Source organism: Sycon ciliatum, chromosome 3, assembly GCF_964019385.1.
Source record: "Sycon ciliatum chromosome 3, ocSycCili1.1, whole genome shotgun sequence".
Taxonomy (NCBI): domain Eukaryota; kingdom Metazoa; phylum Porifera; class Calcarea; order Leucosolenida; family Sycettidae; genus Sycon; species Sycon ciliatum.
Genome location: NC_088645.1, coordinates 31,466,911 through 31,494,900, shown reverse-complemented (window position 1 = coordinate 31,494,900; position 27,990 = coordinate 31,466,911). Strand labels below are relative to the sequence as shown.

At 51.2% G+C, this 27,990-nt stretch overlaps 1 protein-coding gene across 3 annotated transcripts in view; it reads left to right on the top strand.

Annotated features, from left to right (window-relative positions):
• Window positions 1-2,799: 2,799 nt before the first annotated feature.
• LOC135811972 (transcription initiation factor TFIID subunit 12-like) overlaps window positions 2,800-27,990 on the top strand; it is a 204,636-nt gene continuing 179,445 nt past the window's right edge. For all 3 annotated transcript variants that reach the window (XM_065325246.1, XM_065325250.1, XM_065325248.1), the window contains exons 1-5: window positions 2,800-3,130; window positions 5,033-5,071; window positions 24,591-24,647; window positions 25,986-26,306; window positions 27,345-27,530. In XM_065325246.1, coding sequence (XP_065181318.1) covers window positions 5,047-5,071; window positions 24,591-24,647; window positions 25,986-26,306; window positions 27,345-27,530 — 589 coding nt within the window. In that variant the 5' untranslated portion in view covers window positions 2,800-3,130; window positions 5,033-5,046. The remainder of the gene's footprint in view (window positions 3,131-5,032; window positions 5,072-24,590; window positions 24,648-25,985; window positions 26,307-27,344; window positions 27,531-27,990) is intronic.

Genomic DNA, 27,990 nt, shown 5'->3' with positions numbered 1-27,990 from the left:
AGGAGTTAGGTCTTCGGGGTCGCTTGCACCAGCTAATATCAGTCGCCAAATCATTTGAAATAGCACTGACACTATTGCTTTCACGCACGACCTAGCTGCACGCTATGACGTTGCGGAGGGTGTGGCGCGGCCGCGTGACGTCATGGCGCAGCCCCCAAACTCAGTTTTTCAAACGGAAATATCTCGAGAACGCTTTGTCGGAGACACGTGGGACCAACACCATTCGACTCAGCGCCCGAAACTCTACCGACCCTGAAATTTAAATTTTTCACCGGACTTCCCCTTTAAAGAGCATGATTGAAGTATAATGACGTCATGTACTACTGCGTACTACTAGTGTACTTGGTTCAAGTCATCATGCGGATCAGCACTTGTGCCTGCAGTGGTTGTAGACTTTTTGGTATCCCCTCACACCCACCGTTAGGCGCTGCATCTGCCGCTAGGGGGTTATCACAATATCAGGTTGCCCGGTGTTCAGCCGCCGTCGTGAGTTCGCTTTGGGAACGGAAACGATAACTTTATAGAAAAGAAAAAGGACCAAGGAACTACAAGCTACGCTATAATGTCCACTAACACCACCAGTTACTAAAGAATCAGCTCATGCGATAACATTGCACGACACTGACCGACGGTGCTGGCGTTCTACAACTAACTGGCTAACAGCTCTCGCACATCTTGGATGTGCACTCCAACAGCCTTCCAACTTGGAAGGTTCAAAGTTACAGAAAAAAACAACAGGAGGGGATGGTGAGCGCAACGCAGACAAGCACGAGTGGACATTATAGCGTAACTTGTAGTTCATTGGTCTTTTTTCTTTTCTATAAATTTATCCTTGGCTCTCCATTCGAGTGAATTCTTGGAAACGATAACCTTCAGCATTTTCCGTATTTGTACGGAAAACCACTCCTTCGTCCGCACTACGAAATTTGAGCTAAATGGACGGGAAAATTGAAGAGGATCGATCAGCTAAAGCTACATCACTACATGTATGTATGCAGGCGGCAAGGCAAGCGCAAGCTGTAAGCGATGAATATCCCTGTGTCAATGCGAGTGTATGTCGTTCTTCTTCGACAACATGTACATGTAGCAGCAAAAAACAGGTCGTGGTACCAAGAGTACATAACCCCCCAGAGTGTGCAACGCCGATCCAGATCTGTGTATGGTCTTGGTCGAGCGGAATCGGATTTTCTGATGTCATGCGTACACTTCACACCAGCGCAAGGCCGGTCTCGAGGCAGGGCACCATTGTTTTTGATCCAAGAGTACCCGCGACTCCCCGGGTTCCCCTCAGATGTGTACGGTATTATGACGCAAAGATCCGATTCCGCTCGACCAAGACCCTATGCAGAGCTGGATCAGGCGTTGCACACTCTGGGGGGTTATGTACTCTTGGTGGTACATGTCATACATTTTTGTTGTTCAACTTGGGGCAGTAGGACTACATACACCCCCCCCCCCCTCACCCCGGCCCCCCACACACACCAGCCCATGGCTGTATATTTTATTTTTATTTTATGAGGACGGAAGGATCAAGAGGGGTAAGTGGCAGCATTGAGGTCAGCCGGAGAGCGCAGCAGTGTGGTGTGGTGGTTGATAAGAAGGAGGGAAGGAGAAAGAGGTAATGAATGGTGGTTGCATTTTTTTTGGTGTTTAACATTATATTTTTGACAAGACGGAAATGGAGACTACTCTCAAAGGGACGAACAAGAAGACTGACAAAAGGTCTCTGGATATAAATGAAAAATGAATGTAAAATGCCTTGCCCCATTGATAAATGGAATGTAGTATGTGTAGGTATACTTCCCACCAAGCACAAACACCAATTTATTGAAGTTTTAAAAAGATCACCCAGAGGCTCTAGGCCTGTCCAGGGGATCTCCCACTCACAGAAATATCAAGCATTCGTGAAAGAGTAACAGAGTTCAAGAAGAAAAACAGATTAATAAAAATAATAGAAAGGAAAAGGGACAATGGGTAGATGCTAGATGGTCGCGCATGAGAGATGCAGAATGAGAGAGGAGAGGAGGGAGGGAAGACGCTAGCGGGGCGCTGGTCTATACCGTTTTATAGGGCGTCGGTGACTCGGTGGTTGTTTGCCAGTTCAACCTGCAGCAAATACTTGTTGCACTTTTCACGGTGGGGGGGGGGGGGGGGAGGGGCATTTACTCTTGGTACTAGCCATTCTGAAAACCTCTGAACAAAAAAAAGACAGGAGATGGGCTCGGCGCTTCGCGCACCAAGAGGCAAGATCATGTACGAAAATGGAGGCATAGCATTTCGCCCTCACGCGTCTCACAGAAACAGCAAAGAAAGCGCATGGCTAGCTAGCTACAATGTCAATGACCATGATGACTACAATCACATGTATGTATGTAATTATGCACATGTATGTCATGTACTGTAGCGGACATGGAAATCCAGTCGATTGACGCGGGGCCGGCGACCTCAGCGCGCGTACAGAACGCTGCGTGCAGTGCACTTGTTGATCTGATGCGACGATCGCGCTAGCGCTGCATGCAGCGCATGTGGGTGCAGCTTGTCCACGGCTGCATGGCCAGCGCCCTGGGGCCGCTAGACGTGCGACCGGATTTCCATGTCTACAACAGTAGCTGCGCATTATTCACACACAGCGCACGTGACGTGCGCACATGCACCGACTAGATTGTAGACGTAGACCATGGTAGACAGACAGACTGAGTGCATGTGTGTAGTGCACGACATGACCAGGATGATAGGCATGTCGACAGCGCACTAGCGCACTGTACATTCGGCAAAAAAGACATGAAAGAAAATCAAGCTCAAGCTCAAAGTGCAAAAACACAGTCGACTACATAGTCATAAGTCATGATCATGATCATGTTGAAGAAAATCATTCAAACGAAGAGAACTAACTAATGAAAGATACAGGTAGGAGAGAAGTTTAGAGAAGTACAGGAACGAAGAAATGGAGAAGAGAAACGTTGTTGAGATGAAGCGTAGAGAGAAGAGCAGAGAGACCGACTGGAAAGAAGTTCTACAGAAGACTTGAGGGTTGAAGAAAGGTGAGAGGATAGACAGAGCGACAATAGCAAAGATATAGTCGGCAGCGAATTCAAAGAATGTGGATCTGGTTGACAAGCTCCACCATCAGGTAGGAATGGCATGTATGAATGCGCTTTGCTTTTGATTGCTGTACGCTATATGCGTGATCTTGTAATGGTAATTGTTAGTTCTGGTCTGGCTCTCTGCTGTCAGCCTTGTGTGCTGTATACTGTATCATGTTCCATGCACTATCCATAGTCCGCGGTAGTGTCTGCTCCAGAGCCGGGTCAAGCGGGGGTCAGTGACCCGTTGCGGGGGGGGGGGGGGTATTTGGACCCGTTTTGGAAGAAGAACACCGGGTTGCTTGTACCCTGGTTGGGAGTCATGTCGAGTACTTCAACTTCAAGGGGGTACACACTGATATGATGCGAAGACCAATCAGGGACGAATACGTACAGACCACATGACCCAGACCAAGACAACCAGACCACGGACGCACCACTGATCACCCTCGCTCTCTGACAAAGCTAGCACTACGAATGCAAGTCAGTCTCTGACTATACACACTCTTGCATGCACCTCATACAATACACGGCACACATCCTACTATACTCACATAAAGACTAGACCATGACGTCAGACACTGGATTCTACAAGACAAGAACCATATACGACAATGTGCGTAAATAATAATTGAATCGTATTTCGCACCATATAGATGTGTGTATGTGGGGGGGGGGGGGGGTGGGGGTGGCGTGCCTGTGTGTGTGCGAGAGAGAGAGAGAGAGAGAGAGAGAGAGAGAGAGAGAGAGAGAGAGAGAGAGAGAGAGAGAGAGAGAGAGAGAGAGAGAGAGAGAGAGAGAGAGAGAGAGAGAGAGAAAATAGCATTCACTGGCCAGAAAAGCCACGTCAACCAGCCGTGTGGTGTATACCAGGCTAATTCTTTTTTTGACTTTGTTGTATTTTGCAAATCCCAACGGGCATTTCTTCCCAATAAGAAGGTAGTGAAGTGGGAATAAAAAAGAGAAAAAATGTGATAGTCAGCTGGAGATCAATAGTATTGATCCATTGTCAAACATGGCATGAGCTACTGTTGCCGGTATTGAACAAGGAATACAACATGCACAGTCTGGGACCAATAGTGTAAGGGGTACCACTGCAGCTTTGAACGTCCAGCGTTGTGCTGGAGCGGACGTCTATAGGTAATCTGTTCCATTTTTCTGTAGAGAAAATGAGGTTGCGTTTGTTCGGTGACATTCCGACGACATTCCAAAGTCCTTCCGCCGTGTTTTGGTTCGGGTGCATTTGTTTGATGCACGTGACAGTGTTTGTTAAGTGCAGTTCCGATTCCGGTTGCGAAATGAATGGAGCAGAATTGATTCTGTGTATGCATGCCTGTGCATGGATGGATGTGACAAGGCCGTCACAGCCACCCCACTTTTTCGCCTTTTTTTCGGAGCACACGGCAACAGAGCGCGATATTCGCAGCTAAGTGCAACCGTGGCAAATAATGAAGAATGCTTGTCCCCAATCGTGGTTTGTTGCAGAATGAAAACGTCATTCATTGCAGTTACACTGAAATGGCACCAAATGCCTGAAAATGCTTGCAATTGGCTTCAATTTTTGAAATATTTCCCCGGCGGAGGATACAGTAAAGAAGAAATTCTTGTCCCCGATCGTAGTGTCTTCTTGGATTGTTGCCGAATCAAAAGGTCGTTCATTGTAGTTCCACGGAAATGGCACCAAATGCCCGGAAATTCTTGCAATAGGCTTCAATTGTTGAAATTTGTTTGCCGGGGAGGCCACCCCCCCCCCCCCCTCCCACCTTCCATGGCCGCCCCACCTCCAAAGTCGATGCGACGGGCCTGGGATATTTGTGTCTGCATGCATGAGTGTGTGTAGTGTGTGTAGTGTGTGGTCAGGTGTATGTATGTATGTGTGCAAGCTTTGGTTCTACATAACGTTCTATCAAAGTACGTTCTTTTGTATTTGTGCGATGTTTTGCTGACAGGGCAAAGGAGTGGTATGGCCTGTTCAGGACTTTGCTTGGGTAAGCAGTACTTTAAACACAGAAGGTGCAACTATTATGAAACTGCATGTCTGAGAAAACCAGAACAAGTGTGCAAGTTGATCTCTCCTCTTTCGCTCTAATGTTGCAGTTAAGTTTCCTTTTCAGGTGTTAAGCGACTGTGAAAATCCCTTGAGAAATGGCGTACCCTGAAAAATGGCGTACCTAAAATCCCATAATGTATGTGTATGTGTGTAGAACCAAACCACACCACAGGCGCGTACACAAAATAAACTATCAACAAAACTAAATCAAGCTAACATTACCTCCTCACCTTAGAAGGGGTCCGGGAAGTAGCATCGCTTGGCCACGCTAGCATCAAAGAAGACTAGAGCCAGCACCCCTGACGTAACAAGTAATAATGTCGAAAACAGCCGATATACAAGCGATGATAAAACAGCAAGCTACGTCTGCAATTAGCACGAACTATATATCGGCAGATAGAAGAACACCTTTTCTGGTACTGAGGAAATGTCCCCGATCATCCTGTTTGGCTTTTCTTGAAGTATAATTTTAGTTTTGTTCTACACTACCATGCTGACATACGTACAAACTCACACCTAGTACCTGCTCTGGAAAGCTGGTCTAGTCAGCAATTTCTACTCCAACACTGCTCCTTACGCTGCAGAACAAAGTGTACAGGGAAAAGTAGCGCTGATCACTTGTCACTCCAAATGACAAGATTCTCCTTCCAACCCCAACATTTTCTGGTGCGCCAGTTGATGCCGAACTGACTGAGGTTTTGCCTGCATTTTTTTGAATTTGAATACTTTCCTCAGTATAGTTTGCTCTGCAGCGATGGGAGTAGTGTTGGATTAGAAATTGCTGGCTAGATGTCGCGGAGAGGCCAGCTTCCCAGCGCAGGTATGAGGTTGGACGTAACGTTGAACTCGCTTAGGGCATGTTCGTTTGGTTGGATCCGGATCCTGATCGATTGAGTGGATCCTTTGGATCCGCCAAGGTCCAAAAAAAAACTTAAAGGGGAAGTATACCCTAAAATCAAATTTTCACCAGTTGTAGTCTTCGGGGTGCTGAGTCGAATGGTCTTTGTCCGAGGAAGCTGAGACTCTCCCTTCCTCCTGTATTCCCAATCGAACTCGCGCACTTCCACCGAAACTGGGTGACTGCGCCCTACTAGATAGGGATTAGTATGTAAAAGTCACTAAAAACGCCGTTTCGTTCTTATAAAAGCGCGGATGACCGCGATTGGTTCGTATGTTGTAGTCTTTTGGCGGCTGAGTCAACTGGTTTTGGTTCGAAAAGGCTGCGATGCAGCATTCGGCCCTTATTCTCAATCGAACACGGTTGAGTAAGTGGTCACGTGCTCATTTACATTTGGGCCCGTTTATGTCACTCGAGTTGAACCTTTGAACCAGGGAGTCGTAAAAGCCTCTTACGACTCCCTGCTTTGAACCTTTGAGTTGAACCTTGATGTGAAAATTGTAGCCTGCAGCCAGTGCAGGCACGGTGACCAGGCAACTGGTGTACGCATGAGCACGTGACCGCTTACTCAACTGTGTTCGATTGGGAATAAGGGCCGAACGCTGCATCGCAGCCTTTTCGGACCAAAACCAGTCGACTCAGCGGCCAAAAGACTACAACATACGGACCAATCGAAATGGCCTAAATATCACATTATTTATGGGTGTACAAATGAGTCACACCACAGCGTATACGAACAAGCTACGAACAATACTCCATCAAGTAGGGACTTCAATTGAAAAACCAAATTCGCGAGTTTCGCATAAAACACTAGTTTTCTACACCTTGAAGATGTGAGAAACAACCGGAACCCTAAATTCCAAGACAATCTAGAGTTATAGTCGATTGAAGATCGGAAAACGGGGGAGAAATTAGTCACGGAAGTAAATGCAAGTATGTATGTGAGCCGTGTGGTTTCCGTCCAGCACTGCACTATCTGGTGCATACATTGCGATACAGGATGTGTGCATGCATGCAGTGTGCACGCAGGCCGTGCGCGCCTACTTGCACAAGTCACACGTTTTCACCGTCACTGCTTTTACAGTGTGCGCGCAGTTCACTTGATTTTTTTCGTCTACCACCAGGAAATCGCCGTGGGCTGGTTTCTGTGATCATTTTCCTTCTACCGCGATAAGGCGTGAGCCTCAATGTTCTTGAATCCTCTTGGGTTAGGCTAATTTGAGGCCGCTGAAAACGAAAATCGGGTGTTCCTCACGGGGCCGAGTACGGATCTGGTCAAAATTAGTACTTCGAAGTGCATCCGTGCCAAGCTCAGAGGCATTATTTTTGGAAGCATGGCATGTGTGGCACCATTGTGAAGGTAATGACCTTAGCTCCCTAAAAATAGCATCGACACGGCCGAAAAGGCCGCGGGAGAAGATACTTGGGCCTCGAACTGCATCTCGAACTGCAGCCACGAGGCGCCCATTCACTTTGTACAGGCGAGCTGTGACTGCATTTTTCGCTTTTCAGCGACCGGAACTGAACTCCCTACATCAAGCCAACATTGCCTCACCTTAGAAGAGTGTCTGGAGCAGTACCTCTTAGCCAAGCCAGGACCTCAGAAGACGAGGGCAATCACCCCCTGGCGCAACAAATAATCGTCTTGAAAATAGCCAATTTACAAGCGCTGGCAAAACAGCCAGCTACATCCTCAATTGGCAAGAACTATACACCGGCAGATAGTAGAACATCTCTTCGAGCGCTGAGGACACGCCCCCCGTCTTCCTTTTGGGTTTTTCTTGAAAGAAACCTTTTTGAATTTTTCCACTCGACCATGCTGAAATACGGCCAAAGTCATACCTCCGCAGGAAAGCTCGCCCCTCCGCGACGTCTCCTCAGCAACTTCTACTCCAACACCACTCCCAACGCCGCAGCTGAACAGCAACTCGAGAGAGATGACGACTCGCGTGCAGCGGATGACGACAGCGACACAGGGTCAAACATGAGTCGAGCGAAAGCGACGCAAACTGAGCTCTCTGCTCATTCCGCCAACAGTTTCTCTTGTAAGGACACTGTACATAGGCTGAACCACCTTCGTCGAGTTATTTACAGTCGATGCAAACTGTTCTTGACCTGTTCTAAGCGTTTTCATATCCATCGAAAATCCATCACGAAGTTTTTGTTAACGGAGGAAGTGCAAACTTTGACACGCTCTTTACATAATCAATTGACATCGGAATAGTTTGATTTGACTGAGCTTGAGTTCAGGGGACATCAACATGAACTAATTCAGTCTGTTGAGATACTGGATCATTGTCCTTTGGCTTGTGCTTGTCTACGGAAAGAACACGATTTCCAGAGTGTGTGCTGCTTGGGTGGCATTCATCCGCTCAGCGATCAGAGTATGCCTCTCGTTTGCAGTCAACGGTTTCCCTGCAGAGCCCTCAAAAATCACCACGTACAGCTCCATGCGCTCCCTCTCCATTGCTGAGCCGAACATTCGGCATTATGGAAGAAGTTGGCAGTCTAGAAGTCAAAACTCAAAATAATCAAAAGTGCTCCCGCCGTGTTCCGCTGCAATCTGCATCCCACCGGGCTGCACAGTGGTGCCCTTGGTGGTGGGAAACCTTGGTGGTGGGAAACCTTGGTGGTGGGAAACCTTGGTGGTGGGAAACCTTGGTGGTGGGAAACCTTGGTGGTGGGAAACCTTGGTGGTGGGAAACCTTGGTGGTGGGAAACCTTGGTGGTGGGAAACCTTGGTGGTGGGAAACCTTGGTGGTGGGAAACCTTGGTGGTGGGAAACCTTGGTGGTGGGAAACCTTGGTGGTGGGAAACCTTGGTGGTGGGAAACCTTGGTGGTGGGAAACCTTGGTGGTGGGAAACCTTGGTGGTGGGAAACCTTGTTGGTGGGAAACCTTGGTGGTGGGAAACCTTGGTGGTGGGAAACCTTGGTGGTGGGAAACCTTGGTGGTGGGAAACCTTGGTGGTGGGAAACCTTGGTGATGGGAAACCTTGGTGGTGGGAAACCTTGTTGGTGGGAAACCTTGGTGGTGGGAAACCTTTTCCGTGTTTGCGCTGGCGGGAACCGATTCACCGTGACAACTTTCACATTCCGCTTGCTTTTTACACCAGTCTGAACGCGCCCTAAGCCTGTGTTTTTTTTTGGGGGGGGGGGGGGTGGGGGGTGCTAAACACGTACATTTTCTGAGCGATGAGCGTTAGCATGCTAACGCGAGTTAGCAGCCAGCCCAGCGAGCTGGCCCAACCTGCACGCATGCGCATGTCACGTGGGCACACGCCCTACAATGTCTCTTGCATGTCATTGCTGTTTGGACTTTCGAGCGTGAAACTTGCGGAACATGTGTTCCCAAACGGTTTCCTTCCCACCCTCCCACCCACTTGCTCATCTCATGTTTCTGGCGCACACATGACGGTATCTGTATAGTCCATGAGAATATAATATGCTCTCAACTGGTTATGCATCTCTATATATTTAGCATTTGGCAGCTCTACTCAGAGTCATTGGCGGCTCCATGCGGAGGCATTGACGGCTCCATGCGGAGTCATTCGGCGGCTCATTGCAGAGTAATTGGCGGCTCCATGCGGAGTAATTTGGCGGCTCCATGCGGAGTCATTCGCCGGCTCCATACGGAGTCATTCGCCGGCTAGATGCAGAGTCATTCGCCGGCTCCATGCGGAGTCATTCGCCGGCTCCATGCGGAGTCATTTGCCGGCTCCATGCGGAGTCATTCGCCGGCGCCATGCAGAGTCATTTGCCGGCACCATACGGAGTCATTCGCCGGCTCCATGCGAAGTCATTTGCCGGCTCCATGCGGAGTCATTCTCCTGCTCCAAGCGGAGTCATTTGCTGGCTCAGCTGCGAGCCATCTAGCGGCTCCAAGCAGAGCCATCATACCAGTTGCTCGAATCGGCACTCCCAGCAAAAACTCGGTTGCTCTGTTGTGAGGTGGGGGGATGCTAAAAATAAATAATTTCGAACATTTTGACATACTTTTAGAAATACTACTCTCCTTCTGCCCTTAGTATGCATTGGAAATGACATTTTGGAAATTCGCCTAATACATTATCACCGGTCAGGATTGCTAACCGAGTGCAGGCGTCTTGCTTGGTGCCCATGCTGCATGAAACTGCTTATCAACGGCCGGCTTCTCATACTCTGCTGCCATGGAAGGTGGTGCTGGCAATGTCGGCAGCATAGAAAACAGTAGAGGCTTAGACAACGACATAGACAACGGCTTTGACATCGACTGTGGTGCAGACAATGAAAGCGACACCGGCAACAGATGTGACACCGACCGAGACACAGGCAAGGATTGTGACGCAGACAACTGCTGCAACAGCGACTGAGATGCGGGCAACGATTGCGACAATGACCGAGACGCCGACAAAGGCTGCGAATACAACTGCGGCACAGGCAGCGGTTGTGACACAGACAACGACTGAGCAAAAATAACGGCTGTGAAAATGACTGCAACGCAGGCAGCAGTTGCGTATCGATAATGGCTGCGACAACGGCTGCGAAAATGGCTGCGACCACGGCTGCAAAAATAGCTGCAACCACGGCTGTGACCACGGCTGCGAAAATAGCTGCGACCACGGCTGCGAAAATGGCTGCGACCACGGCTGCGAAAATGCCTGTGACTACGGCCGCGAAAATGGCTGCGACCACGGCTGCGAAAAATGGCTGCGACCACGGCTGCGAAAATGGCTGCGACCATGGCTACAAAAATGGCTGCTACCACGGCTGCGAAAATAGCTGCGACCACGGCTGCGAAAATGACTGCGACCACGGCTCCGAAAAATGGCTGCGACCACGGCTGCGAAAATGGCTGCGACCACGGCTGCGACAAAATGGCTGCGACGACGACTGCGAAACAATGGCTGCGACCACGGCTGCGGTTGCGACACAGACAACGACTGAGCACAAATAAAGGCTGTGAAAATGACTGCGACGCAGGCAGCAGTTGCGTATCGATAATGGCTGCGACAACGGCTGCGAAAATGGCTGTGACCACGGCTGCGAAAATTGCTGCGACCACGGCTGCGAAAATAGCTGCAACCACTCCTGCGAAAATGGCTGCGACTACGGCCGCGAAAATGTCTGCGACCACGGCTGCGAAAAATGGCTCCGACCACGGCTGCGAAAATAGCTGCGACCACCGCTACAAAAATGGCTGCTACCACGGCTGCGAAAATAGCTGTGACCACGGCTGCAAAAATGACTGCGAACACGGCTGGGAAAAATGGCTGCGACCACGGCTGCAAAAATGGCTGCGACCACGGCTGCGACATAATGGCTGCGACCACGGCTGCGAAATAATGGCTGCGACCACGGCTGCGAAAATGGCTACGACCAGGGCTGCAAAAATGGCTGCGCCCACGGTTGCGAAAAAAGGGCTGCGACCACGGCTGCGAAAATGACTGCGACCACGGCTGCGGTAAAATGTTTGCGACAACGGCTGCGAAAATGGCTGCGACCACGGCTGCGAAAATGGCTGCGACGAAGGCTGCGAAAAAATGGCGTCGACGACGGCTGCGAAAAAATGTCTGCGTTGCAAACAGCGGTTGTGACATACATGTAGGCAGCAAATGTGACAACGGAGGCGGCACAGACTGCGACGACGACTGCGACACAGAAAATGGTGCCGAGAAAAGAGGCGGCACAGACTGCCACGACGACTGCGACACAGAAACGGTTGTGACAACGGAGGCGGCACAGACTGCAACGACGACTGCGACACAGAAAATGGTGCCGAGAAAAGAGGCGGCACAGACTGCCACGACGACTGCGACACAGAAACGGTTGTGACAACGGAGGCGGCACAGACTGCGACGACGACTGCGACACAGAAAATGGTGCCGAGAACAGAGGCGGCACAGACTGCCACGACGACTGCGACACAGAAAACGGTTGTGACAACGGAGGCGGCACAGACTGCGACGATGACTGCGACACAGAAAATGGTTGTGACAACGGAGGCGGCACAGACTGCGACGACGACTGCGACACAGAAAACGGTTGGGACAACGGAGGTGGCACAGACTGCGACGATGACTGCGACACAGAAAACGGTTGCGACAACGAAGGCGGCACAGACTGCGACGATAACTGCTACACAGAAACTGGTGGCGACAACGGAGGCGGCACAGACTGCGACAAAATGGCTGCGACGACGGCTGCGAAAATGGCTGCGACCACGGCTGCGAAAATGGCTGCGACCACGGCTGCGATAATGGCTGCGACCACGGATGCGAAAATGGCTGCGACCACGGCTGCGAAAAATGGCTGCGACCACGACTGGGAAAATGGCTGCGACCACGGCTGCAAAAATGGCTGCTACCACTGCCGCGAAAATAGCTGCCGACCACGGCTGTGAAAATGACTGCGACCACGGCTGCGAAAATGGCTGCGACCACGGCTGCGACAAAATGGCTGCGACGACGGCTACGAAACAATGGCTGCGACCACGGCTGCGGTTGCGACACAGACAACGACTGAGCACAAATAACGGCTGTGAAAATGACTGCGACGCAGGCGGCAATTGCGTATCGATAATGACTGCGACAACGGCTGCGAAAATGGCTGCGACCACGGCTGCGAAAATGGCTGCGAGCACGGCTGCGAAAATAGCTGCAACCACGGCTGCGAAAATGGCTGCGACCACGGCTGCGAAAATGGCCGCGACCACGGCTGCGAAAATGGCTGCAACTACGGCCGCAAAAATTGCTGCGACCACGGCTGCGAAAACTGGCTGCGACCACCGCTGCGAAAAATGGCAGCGACCACGGCTTCTAAAAAATGGCCGCAACCACGGCTGCGAAAATGGCTGCAACCACGGCTGCGTAATATGGCTGCGACCACGAATACGAAAATGGCTACGTCGACGGCTGCGAAAAGATGGCTGGGACCACGGTTCCGAAAATGGCTGCGACACGGCTGCGAAAATGGCTGCGACCATGGCTGCGAAAAATGGGTGCGACTACGGCTGCGAAAATGGCTGCGGCGACGGCTGCGAAACAATGGCTGCGACTACGGCTGCGAAAATGGCTGCGACCACGGCTGCGACAAAATGGCTGCGACGTTGGCTGCGAAACAATGGCTGCGACCACGGCAGCGGTTGCGACACAGACAACGACTGAGCACTAACAACGCCTGTGAAAATGAATGCGACGCAGGCAGTAGTTGCGTATCGATAATGGCTGCGACCACAGCTGCGAAAATGGCTGCCACCACGGCTGCAAAAATGGCTGCTACCACGGCTGCGGAAAAAGGGCTGCGACTAAGGCTGCGAAAATGACTGCGACCACGGCTGCAAAAAAATGTTCGCGACAACGGCTGCGAAAAGGGCTGCGACCACAGCTGGCGAAAATGGCCGCGACCACGGCTGCGAAAATGGCTGCGACCACGGCTGCGACAAAATGGCTGCGACGACATCTGAGAAACAATGGCTGCGACCACGGCTGCGGTTGCGACACAGACAACGACTGAGCACAAATAACGCCTGTGAAAATGATATCGATGCGTATCGATAATGGCTGCGACAACGGCTGCGAAAAGTGCTGCGACCACAGCTGCGAGAATGGCTGCGACCACAGCTGCGAAAATGGGATGCGATCACGGCTGCGAAAATGACTGCGACCACGGCTGCGAAAAAATGTTTGCGACAACGGCTGCGAAAATGGCTGCGACCACGGCTGCGATAATGGCTGCGACCACGGATGCGAAAATGGCTGCGACCACGGCTGCGAAAATATGGCTGCGACCACGGCTGCGAAATAATGGCTGCGACAACGGCTTCTAAAAAATGGCTGCAACCACGGCTGCGAAAATGGCTGCAACCACGGCTGCGTAATATCGCTGCGACCACGACTACGAAAATGGCTGCGTCGACGGCTGCGAAAAAATGGCTTGGACCACGGCTGCGAAAATGGCTGCGAAAAATTGGGTGCGACCACGGCTGTGAAAATGGCTGCGACGACGGCTGCGAAACAATTGCTGCGATCACGGCTGCGAAAATGGCTGCGACCACGGCTGCGACAAAATGGTTGCGACGACGGCTGCGAAACAATGGCTGCGGCCACGGCTGCGAAAATAGCTACGACCACGGCTGCAAAAATGGCTGCGACCACAGCTGGGAAAAATGGGCTGCGATCACGGCTGCGAAAATGAATGCGACCACGGCTGCGAAAAAATGTTTGCGACAACGGCTGCGAAAATGGCTGCGACCTCGGCTGCGATAATGGCTGCGACCACGGCTGCGAAAATGGCTGCGACCACGGCTGCGAAAAAAATGACTGCGACCACGGCTGCGAAAAATGGCTGCGACCACGGCTTCTAAAAAATGGCTGCAACCACGGCTGTGAAACTGGCTGCATCCACAGCTGCGTAATATGGCTGCGACCACGACTACGAAAATGGCTGCGACGACGGCTGCGAAACAATGGCTGCGACGACGGCTGCGGTTGCGACACAGACAACGACTGAGCACAATTAACGGCTGTAAAAATGACTGCGACGCAGGGAGTAGTTGCGTATCGATAATGGCTGCGAAAATGGCTGCGACCACGGCTGCGAAAATAGCTGCGACTACGGCCGCGAAAAGAGCTGCGACCACGGCTGCGAAAATGGCTGCGACCACGGCTGCGAACAAAATGGCTGCGACCACAGCTGCGAAAAATGGCTGCGGCCACGGCTTCTAAAAAATGGCTGCAACCACGGCTGTGAAAATGGCTGCAACCACGGCTGCGTAATATGGCTGCGACCAGGACTACGAAAATGGCTATGTCGACGGCTGCGAAAAAATGGCTGGGACCACGGCTGCGAAAATGGCTGTGACACGGCCGCGAAAATGGCTGCGACCATGGCTGCGAAAAAATGGGTGCGACCACGGCTGCGAAAATGGCTGCGACGACGGCTGCGAAACAATGGCTGCGACCACAGCTGCGACAAAATGGCTGCGACGACGGCTGCGAAACACGGCTGCGAAAATGGCTGCGACGACGGCTGCGAAACAATGGCTGCGACCACGGCTGCGAAAATGGCTGCGACCACGGCTGCGACAAAATGGCTGCGACGACGGCTGCGAAACAATGGCTGCGATCACGGCTGCGGTTGCGACACAGACAACGACTGAGCACAAATAACGCCTGTGAAAATGACTTCAACGCAGGCAGCAGTTGCGTATCGATAATGGCTGCGACAACGGCTGCGAAAATGGCTGCGACCACAGCTGCGAAAATGGCTGCGACCACAGCTGCGAAAAATGGGCCGCGACCACGGCTGTGAAAATGGCTGCGACCACGGCTGCGACAAAATGGCTGCGACGACATCTGAGAAACAATGGCTGCGACCACGGCTGCGGTTGCGACACAGACAACGACTGAGCACAAATAACGCCTGTGAAAATGATATCGATGCGTATCGATAATGGCTGCGACAACGGCTGCGAAAAGTGCTGCGACCACAGCTGCGAGAATGGCTGCGACCACAGCTGCGAAAATGGGCTGCGATCACGGCTGCGAAAATGACTGCGACCACGGCTGCGAAAAAATGTTTGCGGCAACGGCTGCGAAAATGGCTGCGACGACGGCTGCGAAACAATGGCTTCGACCACGTCTGCGAAAATGGCTGCGACCACGGCTGCGACAAAATGGCTGCGACGACGGCTGCGAAACAATGGCTGCGATCACGGCTGCGGTTGCGACACAGACAACGACTGAGCACAAATAACGCCTGTGAAAATGACTTCAACGCAGGCAGCAGTTGCGTATCGATAATGGCTGCGACAACGGCTGCGAAAATGGCTGCGACCACAGCTGCGAAAATGGCTGCGACCACAGCTGCGAAAAATGGGCTGCGATCACGGCTGCGAAAATGACTGCGACCACGGCTGCGAAAAAATGTTTGCGACAACGGCTGCGACCACGGCTGCGATAATGGCTGCGACCACGGATGCGAAAATGGCTGCGACCTTGGCTGCGAAAAAATGGCTGCGACCACGGCTGCTAAAAATTGCTGCGACAACGGCTTCTAAAAAATGGCTGTAACCATGGCTGCGAAAATGGCTGCAACCTTGGCTGCGTAATATCGCTGCGACCACGACTACGAAAATGGCTGCGTCGACGGCTGCAAAAAAATGGCTTGGACCACGGCTGCGACACGGCTGCGAAAATGGCTGCGAAAAAATGGCTGCGACCACGACTGTGAAAATGGCTGCGACGACGGCTGTGAAACAATGGCTGCGATCACGGCCGCGAAAATGGCTGCGACGACGGCTGCGACAAAATGATTGCGATGACGGCTGCGAAACAATGGCTGCGGCTACGGCTGCGAAAATAGCTACGACCACGGCTGCGAAAATAGCTACGACCACGGCTGCAAAAATGGCTGCGACCACAGCTGCGAAAAATGGGCTGCGATCACGGCTGCGAAAATGACTGCGACCACGGCTGCAAAAAAATGTTTGCGACAACGGCTGCAAAAATAGCTGCGACCACGGCTGCGATAATGGCTGCGACCACGGCTGTGAAAATGGCTGCGACCACGGCTGCGAAAAAAATGGCTGCGACCACGGCTGCGAAAAAAATGGCTGCGACCACGGCTGCGAAAATGGCTGCGACCCCGGCTGCGACAAAATGGCTGCGACTACGGCTGCGAAACAATGGCTTCGGCCACGGCTGCGAAAATAGCTACGACCACGGCTGCAAAAATGGCTGCGACCACAGCTGCGAAAAATGGGCTGCGATCACGGCTGCGAAAATGACTGAGACCACGGCTGCGAAAAAATGTTTGCGACAACGGCTGCGACCACGGCTGCGATAATGGCTGCGACCACGGCTGCGAAAATGGCTGCGACCACGGCTGCGAAAAAATGGCTGCGACCACGGCTTCTAAAAAATGGCTGCAACCACGGCTGTGAAAATGGTTGCAACCACGGCCGTGTAATATGGCTGCGACCACGACTACGAAAATGGCTACGTCGACGGCTGCGAAAAAATGGCTGGGACCACGGCGGCGAAAATGGCTGCGACACGGCTGCGAAAATAGCTGCGACCATGGCTGCGAAAAAATGGGTGCGGCCACGGCTGCGTAAATGGCTGCGGGGCGGCTGCGAAACAATGGCTGCGACCACGGCTGCGAAAATGGCTGCGACCACGGCTGCGACAAAATGGCTGCGACGACGGCTGCGAAACAATGGCTGCGACCACGGCTGCGGTTGCGACACAAACGACTGAGCACAAATAACGGCTGTAAAAATGACTGCGACGCAGGGAGTAGTTGCGTATCGATAATGGCTGCGACCATGGCTGCGAAAATGGCTGCGACCACGGCTGCGAAAATTGCTGCGACTACGGCCCCGAAAATAGCTGCGACCACGGCTGCGAAAAATGGCTGCGACCACGGCTGCGAAAATGGCTGCGACCACGGCTGCAAAATGGCTGCGACCACGGCTGCGACAAAATGGCTGCGAAAAATGGCTTCGACCACGGCTTCTAAAAAATGGCTGCAAACATGGCTGCGAAAATGGCTGCAACCACGGCTGCGTAATACGGCTGCGACCACGACTGCGAAAATGGCTGCGTAGACGGCTGCGTAAAAATGGCTGAGACCACGGCTGCGAAAATGGCTGCGACACTGCTGCAAAAATGGCTGCGACCATGGCTGCGAAAAAATTGGTGCGACCACTGCTGCGAAAATGGCTGCGACGACGGCTGCGAAACAATGGCTGCGACCGCGGCTGCGAAAATGGCTGCGACATAATGGCTGCGACGCTGGCTGCGAAACAATGGCTGCGACCACGGCAGCGGTTGCGACACAGACAACGACTGAGCACAAATAACGGCTGTGAAAATGAATGCGATGCAGGCAGTAGTTGCGTATCGATAATGGCTTCGACCACGGCTGCGAAAATGGCTGCGACCACGGCTGCGAAAATGGTTACGACTACGGCCGCGAAAATGGCTGCGACCACGGCTGCGAAAAATAGCTTCGACCACGGCTGCGAAAATGGCTGCGACCACGGCTGCAAAAATTGCTGCTACCACGGCTGCGAAAATAGCTGCGACCAAGGCTGCGAAAATGACTGCGACCACGGCTGCGAAAAAATGGCTGCGACCACGGCTCCGAAAATGGCTGCGACCACGGCTGCGACAAAATTGCTGCGACGACGGCTGCGAAACAATGGCTGCGACCAAGGCTGCGAAAATGACTGCGACCACGGCTGCGAAAAAATGTTCGAGACAACGACTGCGAAAAGGGCTGTGACCACAGCTGGCGAAAGTGGCCGCGACCACGGCTGCGAAAAAATGGCTGCGACCACGGCTGCGAAAATGGCTGAGACGAAGGCTGCGAAAAAATGTCTGCGTTGCAAACAGCGGTTGTGACATACATGTAGGCAGCAAATGCGACAACGGAGGCGGCACAGACTGCGACGACGACTGCGACACAGAAACGGTTGTGACAACGGAGGCGGCACAGACTACGACGACGACTGCGACACAGAAACGGTTGTGACAACGGAGGCGGCACAGACTGCGACGACGACTGCGACACAGAAAACGGTTGTGACAACGGACGCGGCACAGACTGCGACGACGACTGCGACACAGAAAATGGTTGTTTCATCGGAGGCGGCACAGACTGCCACGACGACTGCGACACAGAAAACGGTTGTGCCAATGGAAGGGGCACAGACTGCGCCGACGTCTGTGACAAAGAAAATGGTTGTGACAACGGAGGTGGCGCAGACTGCGACGATGACTGCAACACAGAAAACGGTTGCGACAATGGAGGCGGCACAGACTGCGACGATGACCGTGACATAGAAAACGGTTGCGACAACGGAGGAGGCACGGACTGAGACGACGACTGCGACACAGAAAACGGTTGTGACAACGGACGCGGCACAGACTGCGACGACGACTGCGACACAGAAAATGGTTGTTTCATCGGAGGCGGCACAGACTGCCACGACGACTGCGACACAGAAAACGGTTGTGCCAATGGAAGGGGCACAGACTGCGCCGACGTCTGTGACAAAGAAAATGGTTGTGACAACGGAGGTGGCGCAGACTGCGACGATGACTGCAACACAGAAAACGGTTGCGACAATGGAGGCGGCACAGACTGCGACGATGACCGTGACATAGAAAACGGTTGCGACAACGGAGGAGGCACGGACTGAGACGACGACTGCGACACAGAAAACGGTTGTGACAACGGACGCGGCACAGACTGCGACGACGACTGCGACACAGAAAATGGTTGTTTCATCGGAGGCGGCACAGACTGCCACGACGACTGCGACACAGAAAACGGTTGTGCCAATGGAAGGGGCACAGACTGCGCCGACGTCTGTGGCACAGAAAATGGTTGTGACAACGGAGGTGGCGCAGACTGCGACGATGACTGCAACACAGAAAACGGTTGCGACAATGGAGGCGGCACAGACTGCGACGATGACCGTGACATAGAAAACGGTTGCGACAACGGAGGAGGCACGGACTGAGACGACGACTGCGACACAGAAAACGGTTGTGACAACGGAGGCGGCGCAGAGTGCGACGATGACTGCAACACAGAAAACGGTTGCGACAACGGAGGCGGCACAGACTGCGACACAGAAAATGGTTGTTACATCGGTGGCGGGACAGACTGCCACGACGACTGCGACACAGAAAACGGTTGTGCCAACGGAGGGGGCACAGACTGCACCGACGACTGTGACACAGAACATGGTTGTGACAACGGAGGCGGCACTGCGACGATGACTGCAACACAGAAAACGGTTGCGACAACGGAGGCGGCACAGACTGCGACGATAACTGCTACACAGAAACCGGTTGTGACAACGGAGGAGGCACAGACTGAGACGACGACTGCGACACAGAAAACGGTTGCGACAACGGAGGCGGGACACACTGAGACGATGGCTGCGACACAGAAAACGGTTGTGACAACGGAGGCGTCACAGACTGCGACGATGACTGCGACACAGAAAGTGGCAGCGAAAATGGCTGCGACCACGGCTGCGAAAAAAATGGGTGCGACCACGGCTCCGAAAAAATGGCTGCAACCACGGCTGCGAAAAAGGCTGCGACCACCGCTGCGAAAATTACTGCGACGACGGCTGCGAAATAATGGCTGCGACCACGGCTGCAAAAATGGCTGCGACCGCGGCTGCGACAAAATGGCTGCGACCACGGCTGCGAAAATGGCTGCGACACGGCTGCAATAATGGCTGCGACCACGGCTGCGAAAATGACTGCGACCACGGCTGCGAAAATGACTGTGACCACTTCTGCGAAAAAATGGCTGCGACCACTTCTGCGAAAATGGCTGGGACCACGTCTGCGACAAAATGGCTGCGATGACGGCTGCGAAACAATGGCTGCGACCACGGCTGAAGCTGACGAGTTCAAAAGATATAACACCTTTGCCCGTGTCGAGATACTTCGGATTTTCTTTTTGCTGCATTATGGTGCCCGCTCGGGACAGGGCCGTGTGCCGGTACGCGATCAGCGTCTTTACCTGCGTGTTGCTCTAATTGTAAACTCGATAGGTACACGTTCACCTTATCAACATTGCGAGTATACTGCACCCCGCTTATCGAACTAGCGCTAGTGTGTGAACTTGAACACATCTCGTACAAATAAACACCAACCATGGTAGATCTACAGTTTTTGCTTGCACTTCTTGCGGTTTAAGCAAACATTCTACTTTTCAAGGCAAACTCCACAAGTGACAGATTTACCTCCCTTTCGGTTGCTATTCTCTTGAGGACCAACGCATATGGCCGATTGGTTTGCAGGCCTGCCTGCGAATCATGAGGTCCCGAGTTCAAGACCCGCGCTGGTAGCAGGGAGCGCGTAAAAAGACTTTTTATTACGCGTGTTGAACTGTGCCGATACCCACGGTCAACTGGGTACTCACAGCTCTGAGTGAGAGTAACAAGGATGCAGTTTACAGGGTTATTTTCTGTTACACGCCCGATTGGTTGAGAGATTAACCTGCTCTCCCCTGACTCATTTGTGAGGTCTGCATCCGCCACTAAGGTGAACAGGCATAGTGGTGGCCTGCGGATGCGAAGGCTAGTTTGTGTGTTTCTGAACATTCAAGCGATGCCGACGCGGCTCCCGAGTATATTAGTATTATTATTATTCTCTTGGTGTTGTCCAATAGCTCGATCCCTGCTCTGGTGAAGGCCACACTCAGGTCTGCCTTTCTTGACTTTGCCGGCATCAGTGGGATGCGGATTTGGATCCGGCTTGGGATCCGGTTCGGTATGCGGCTTGGGGTCCGGCTTGGGATCCGGTTTGGGATCCGGCTTGGGGTCCGGCTTGGGGTCCGGTTTGGGATCCGGCTTGGGGTCCGGTTTGGGGTCCGCCTTGGTGTCCGGTTTGGGGTCCGGTTTGGGGTCCACCTTGAGATCTGGCTTGGGATCCGGCTTGGTTTCCAGCTTGGTTTCCAGCTTGGGGGTCCAGCTTCGGATCTGGCTTGGTATCCAGCTTGGTATCCGGCTTGGTTTCCAGCTTGGGGTCCAGCTTGGGATCCAGCTTGGTATCCGGCTTGGGATCCGGCTTGGTTTCCAGCTTGGTTTCCAGCTTGGGGGTCCAGCTTCGGATCTGGCTTGGTATCCAGCTTGGTATCCGGCTTGGTTTCCAGCTTGGGGTCCAGCTTGGTATCCAGCTTGGTATCCAGCTTGGGGTCCAGCTTGGGGTCCAGCTTGGGATCTGGCTTGGTATCCAGCTTGGTATCCGGCTTGGTTTCCAGCTTGGGGTCCAGCTTGGTATCCAGCTTGGTATCCAGCTTGGGGTCCAGCTTGGGGTCCAGCTTGGGATCTGGCTTGGTATCCAGCTTGGTATCCGGCTTGGTTTCCAGCTTGGGGTCCAGCTTGGGATCTGGCTTGGTATCCAGCTTGGTATCCGGCTTGGTATCCAGCTTGGGGTCCAGCTTGGGGGTTCAGCTTGGGATCTGGCTTGGTATCCAGCTTGGGGGTTCAGCTTGGGATCTGGCTTGGTATCCAGCTTGGGGATCCAGCTTGGGATCTGGCTTGGTATCCAGCTTGGGGGTCCAGCTTGGGATCCAGCTTGGTTTCCAGCTTGGGGGTCCAGCTTCGGATCTGGCTTGATATCCAGCTTGGTATCCGGCTTTGTTTCCAGCTTGGGGTCCAGCTTGGTATCCAGCTTGGTTTCCAGCTTGGGGTCCAGCTTGGGGGTTCAGCTTGGGATCTGGCTTGGTATCCAGCTTGGGGTCCAGCTTGGTATCCAGCTTGGTTTCCAGCTTGGTTTCCAGCTTGGGGTTCAGCTTGGGGGTTCAGCTTGGGATCTGGCTCCACGGACCAATTTTAGAAATGTTACTGTGCATAGACAAAATTCCGGCATTTCTGATTTTTGACATTTTAACAGCAATTTATTTTTCGGCACGCGGTCCATGCTACTACATCACCAAAGCCGATTTGAAAATTTTCCTCAGCGTTTTAATTTCGACATTTCGGGTTGGTGCCGTATAGCTGAAACTAAATAGCTGCAGGGGCGTCGGACACGCAACAGTCACTACGGTATTGACCGTACCACTATTTGCCCCAAGTACCCCGTGAATCAATAACATGTGCTGATTTGGGCTCTAAAATTCCAAACATTTCGGCTTCACCACCCCTCCGTCACGTGTAAATTGTACAGTTCAGATAGCTGACCGTACTACACTAAATCACGTTCCGACACCCCTGAGCTGAGTGTAAATAGTTACCCGGTTTATACCCTTTAAACAGTTACTATACAATAGCCTTCCACATTTCATTTAGCTTCCCGTCCTTTCCATACTCGTAGCCAACAAAGGGTGCAAGGTTTTTAGTTTTGTGTGCAATTCATTTAGCTTCCCGTCCTTTCCATACTCATACCCAACAAAGGGTGCAAGGTTTTTAGTTTTGTGTGCAATTCATTTAGCTTCCCATCCTTTCAATACTCATACTGGGGAGTTCAGTTCCGGACACTGAAAAGCGAAAAATGCAGTCACAGCTCGCCTGTATAAAGTGAATGGGCGCCTCGTGACTGCAGTTCGAGATGCAGTTCGAGGCCCGAGTATCTTCTCCCGCGGCCTTTTCGGCCTTGTCGATGCTATTTCTAGGGAGCTGAGGTCATCACCTTTCCAATGGTGCCACACATGCCATGCTTCCCAAAAATTAATAATGCCTCCGCGCTTGGTGCGGATGCACTTCGAAGTACTAATTTTGACCAGATCCGTACTCGGCCCCGCGAGGAACACCCGATTTTCGTGTTCAGCGGCCTCGAATAAGCCTAAACCAAGAGGATTCTAGAACATTGAGGATCGCGCTTTAGCGCGGTAGAAGGAAGATGATCACAGAAACCAGCCCACGGCGATTTCCTGGTGGTAGACGAAAAAATTCGAGTAAACTGCGCGCACACTGTAGAAGCAGTGACGGTGAAAACGTGTGACTTGTGCAAGCAGGCGCGCACGGCATGCGTGCACACTGCATGCATGCACACATCCTGTATCGCAATGTATGCACCAGATAGTGCAGTGCTGGACGGAAGCCACACGGCTCACATACATACTTGCATTTACCATGGCCAGCAATCGAGGACATCTGAGAGTTGTAATTTTTGTACTCCTCCGAGGCGTGATTTTTGGCGTGCTGGGCCAAGCACAAGGAAGCTATATGCAAAAAAACTGCAGAAAATGGTTGTTGTTTGATCCTTTGGTGTAATCTTTGTTTCTAGTCGAAGCTAGTTGCTGTTTGGAGCAGAAATGCTGAAATTGACTATTTTCTGCATGTACTCATTCATGTACTCATGTACTCAGTCATGCAGTCTCACTCGTATTTTAGCTCTTTTTCTGGAATGGATGCTGCTCTGCGCCCCTCGGTGAACATTTCCTGCGCTCGTGGAGCAGCTGAAAAGGACCACTGGTATGTCTGGCTCCTGGTTTGAAAGTGGAGAGTCGACTTTTGTGCCTTGAAAAAGGAGTAGAGAGCGATAAAGGTACATCTGTGGCTTATTTTTGAGTGCTCCTCGTACATTTTTGATCATGATAGAAATTCTCAGACCAAAGTCAGACCAAAGTCAGCACGATGATGGCCGTACAGTTTTCTTGTGGATTTTTTAGTTGTTTCATCTCGTATCTATGTCAGTATCGTGATGGTGAAGTGGAGAGGGTGATTTTCTTCCTCTAGGCTTCGTTCGGCCGACTTTGCTTCGTCCTCGTTGAAAAGTGATCCTGAAAAAAAGATCGATTCGCAAAATTATGTTGATTTTCAATGTACGTGATGACATGCGATTGCTGGCTATGTTCTGTGACTATTTTCTCCCCCGTTTTCCGATCTTCAATCGAGTGTAACTCTAGATTGCCTTGGAATTTTGAGTTCAAATTTTCACAGGTTGTTTCTCACATCTTCCCGGTTTAGAAAAAACTAGCGTTCTATGCAAAACACGCGAATTTGGTTTTTCGATTGAAGTCCCTACTCATACCCAACATTAGTGTCATTTTTAAAATTTAGATCTCTGTTCTCATTTTCTCTTTGTGTGTCCCACTGTGAAGGTGTCCTGATTGGCTGCTTGCTTCTCTTCTGTCCCCTGTTGCTGACAGGCTGCAATGGTAAGATATATTATGGTGGATGAATTTGGTGCTGGCAATGTCATTATTTTTAGGGCCGAAACGATTGCCCATTTTGCCTTAACGATTAACCAATAACACTAACGATCGATTTATTGGCTTTACCGATTTTCCGAACAAGTTTTATACGTGTCATGTTGGACATCAGTAGACGGCAAAAACAAAATTTGCTCAACTATGTACAGGTACGTACGGGTGAAAGATCCACACAGGCCCAAAAAAGACCAAAATGAAATTTGCAACGTGATATGAGCAGTGTTCCTCTGCCATGAGGCATCAACAATCAGTCCTCTGTCTTCTACAATGGAGAAGGGTCGAATGGAATCGACAATCCAGTCGATGATCGACTCCGTCAACATGCCTGAGCGCCTGCTGTCGCACTTTCGCAAGTTACCTGTGCTGAAGAACGACGTGACGGGCTTCGTTCCAGCACTGGTCGTCGCATTGTCACTGCGCTCAACATTGCTGGTAGTCGTCGTTCCTGTCGACTGGGTTGCTGGTCCTTTCCCTACCGCAGCGGCGTACATGTCTTTATGAGCAGAAATCAGGTGCTAGAACAAGTTGGTTGTGCCGCTTTGACGGACGAACTCGCGGCTGCACAAATTGCATCTCACTACGCTATCAGCTTCCTCGAAATATGCCCAAGCTGGCGATTTCTTGGTCCAACTAACTTTCGCTTTTACAGGCGGCAGCATTGTCACTGCTCTCCTCGCCAAAAAATCAAAAGTAACTGTAAGTTTTTGACAAGAACTGAACAAAATAGAAGGCCGGCAGCCACACTCACAGTTTCGCTACAACCTAAAATTATCAAGCTTTCCGGTTGTTATACTTTCCGGCTACGCTGACTAGTGCAGTGAATGCGCGGAGTGTACGACTACAAGTACACTGTACAGTACCCAAATGGCCAAAAGGATCAAGCGCTAGCGCTATAGCGCGCAATGATTGTACGGACCTACAGCTTCATGCACGTGTACTTCGACGTTCATGTACAGGTGCGCATGACGCGCGTGCATGATGCAATGCATGGTCTGCATGCACTGACGTCATGACCGCTCTCGCACTGTACAGTCATAATCGTTATCGATCATAACGATTATCGATTTCATCCATAACGAGTGATATACGAGTAATCGGTATAATCGTTTCGGCCCTAATTATTTTCATGTGTGTCAGATATCAATGTTGTTTGCTTCCCCGGTGTTTGTGTGAAGGCTAATGCAACATGTAGCACTGTGCTAGTATTGTCAGATCATTGTCATTGCTGGTAGAGATGTATTGAGTTAGCATTGTCACACTGTTCCCATGTGTATCTTCATACAGGTCAACATGTCAGTCTAACTGCTGCTGGTACAGGACAATCAACAACAGCATTCCGCGTGACATTTGGTGATGGACAACCTACAGCCAATGTTACCAGTTACTTACCTGTATGCTTGGTGGCCAGTGGATCAGGACCATTCATTCGACTAGAGAAGACTGATGGTAGTCTAGTGTTGGCTGAGACAGGTGCCTTCTCAGGAGGTACTATTGTACTGGTGAACACCACAGTACATCCTATACTGGACACATCATACACTGGACTGTACCATTGCAGAACAGTGGATAACAACTCAACACAAACATATCAACTCAACATTGTAGGTAAGTTTGAAACCATTTCCTATTTCCTGTGCAATAATCTCTCAATAACTGACTTTGTACTGTACAGCATGGCTACTGGAGTAGAATGGAGAATGAAATCGAGAAATGATTTATTAGCTTTGTGTCTCACTCGCAATATTACGTGTATGTACACATGTGTGTGTGTGTACACCTGACTATTGTACACATGTGTGTGTGTGTACACCTGACTATTGTACATGTGTGTGTGTGTACACCTGACTATTGCACATGTGTGATACAAAATAACACTACGTTCCTGCACAGTGAAACTTGAGTCTCCGACGACCTTATCGATCCGACCACTTTTTCTCGTCCCGAATATTCTTTCATAGGCGCATCTAGAACCTGGTCTCCGACTATGTTGGAGTATTTATGTTCGACGGAACAATAGCCTAGTTTTGTAGTACTTGTGCATCGCAATTTAGGTGGATCAGTTCATATTTGGGGGGGGGGGGGACAATGCGCCAGTTCTAATTTCTTACTTTTACGACGGGGCTGCACCAGTAGAGGTTTTTCAGAACAATGAATAATACGTGATTTCCGTTCATGGTTTATGCACACTCTGTGATGCATGCTGGCTGTACGCCTGTCACTGCACCCCGTATGCTTTCCCCCACACCTTCCATACACGGACTCGTGTCCGGATGCTCTGATGTAGGGCGCTTGTTTTTTGTTTTTTCACTTTCACATTCTGCAGCTAATATGGGACTATATGGGACTAACTCGAACCAGGGACCTTGCTCGCGAAGATCCCTGGTTCGAGTAGTGGGGGTGTGACTGATGAGTTTTTTCTTTCTTTCGTATCTGATTAGCAAGTGTTGAGTTTCGGAGAGAAAGGAGCAGTACGAGGCACCTGGTCTAATTTCCTAATACTTTGCAACTCTCCATCAAGTCCCAAATTTTGAAATTCCGACCAGAGTTTATTTCTCAAGTCTTCACTCTATCCATTATTGTACACTGAAGACTTGTTACCACAAAACCTACAACCGGCTTGAATGTTCTCTTCTTTGTTTCCAGAACTTTGTCCAGATCTCATTTTTGCAAAACACAACTTCAAACCCATTACTGATTTTAGCAGGGCGATTGGTACGAACATATCAATACGGTGTCAAACGGGGTTTCTTGCTAACACCAGTCTGGATGTGACCTATTCTACATGCCAGAGTGGCGGAGTATGGAACCCAAGACCACCAGCATGTGAAAGTAAGTCGGTACACTAGTTATTATTGGTGTTGAAACAAGCGTATCTTTAGCACAACGCTACCTGAACGCGCCCAAACGTCAACACCTGTAAAAATCGTATTTTCCCGTGAAAGTACTACCTGTTCAAAGGTCGATAACTTTACCTTCCTTTGGACGAATTCCACGATCTTGAGCTTCCTGGAAAGGTCTTGAGCTGAGGAACAAACGGGTGGCAAACCCAGCTCGGAGCAAAACCAAAACCCCGTGCTACAGTCTGGCAAACTTCATCAACGTGCTCGACAGACTCGTGTACGGCCAAGACTAACCGGGGTCAAATATTCAGCTGCCATTTCGGTCTCCTTGCTCGTATCGAGCTCAAATGTTTTGTCAAGACTCACGGGATCTACTACCATCATTTGAATCCTGTTTCCATGGCAGCAAGTAGCGCAAAAAATGATCGACAATGGAAAATACACGTTCT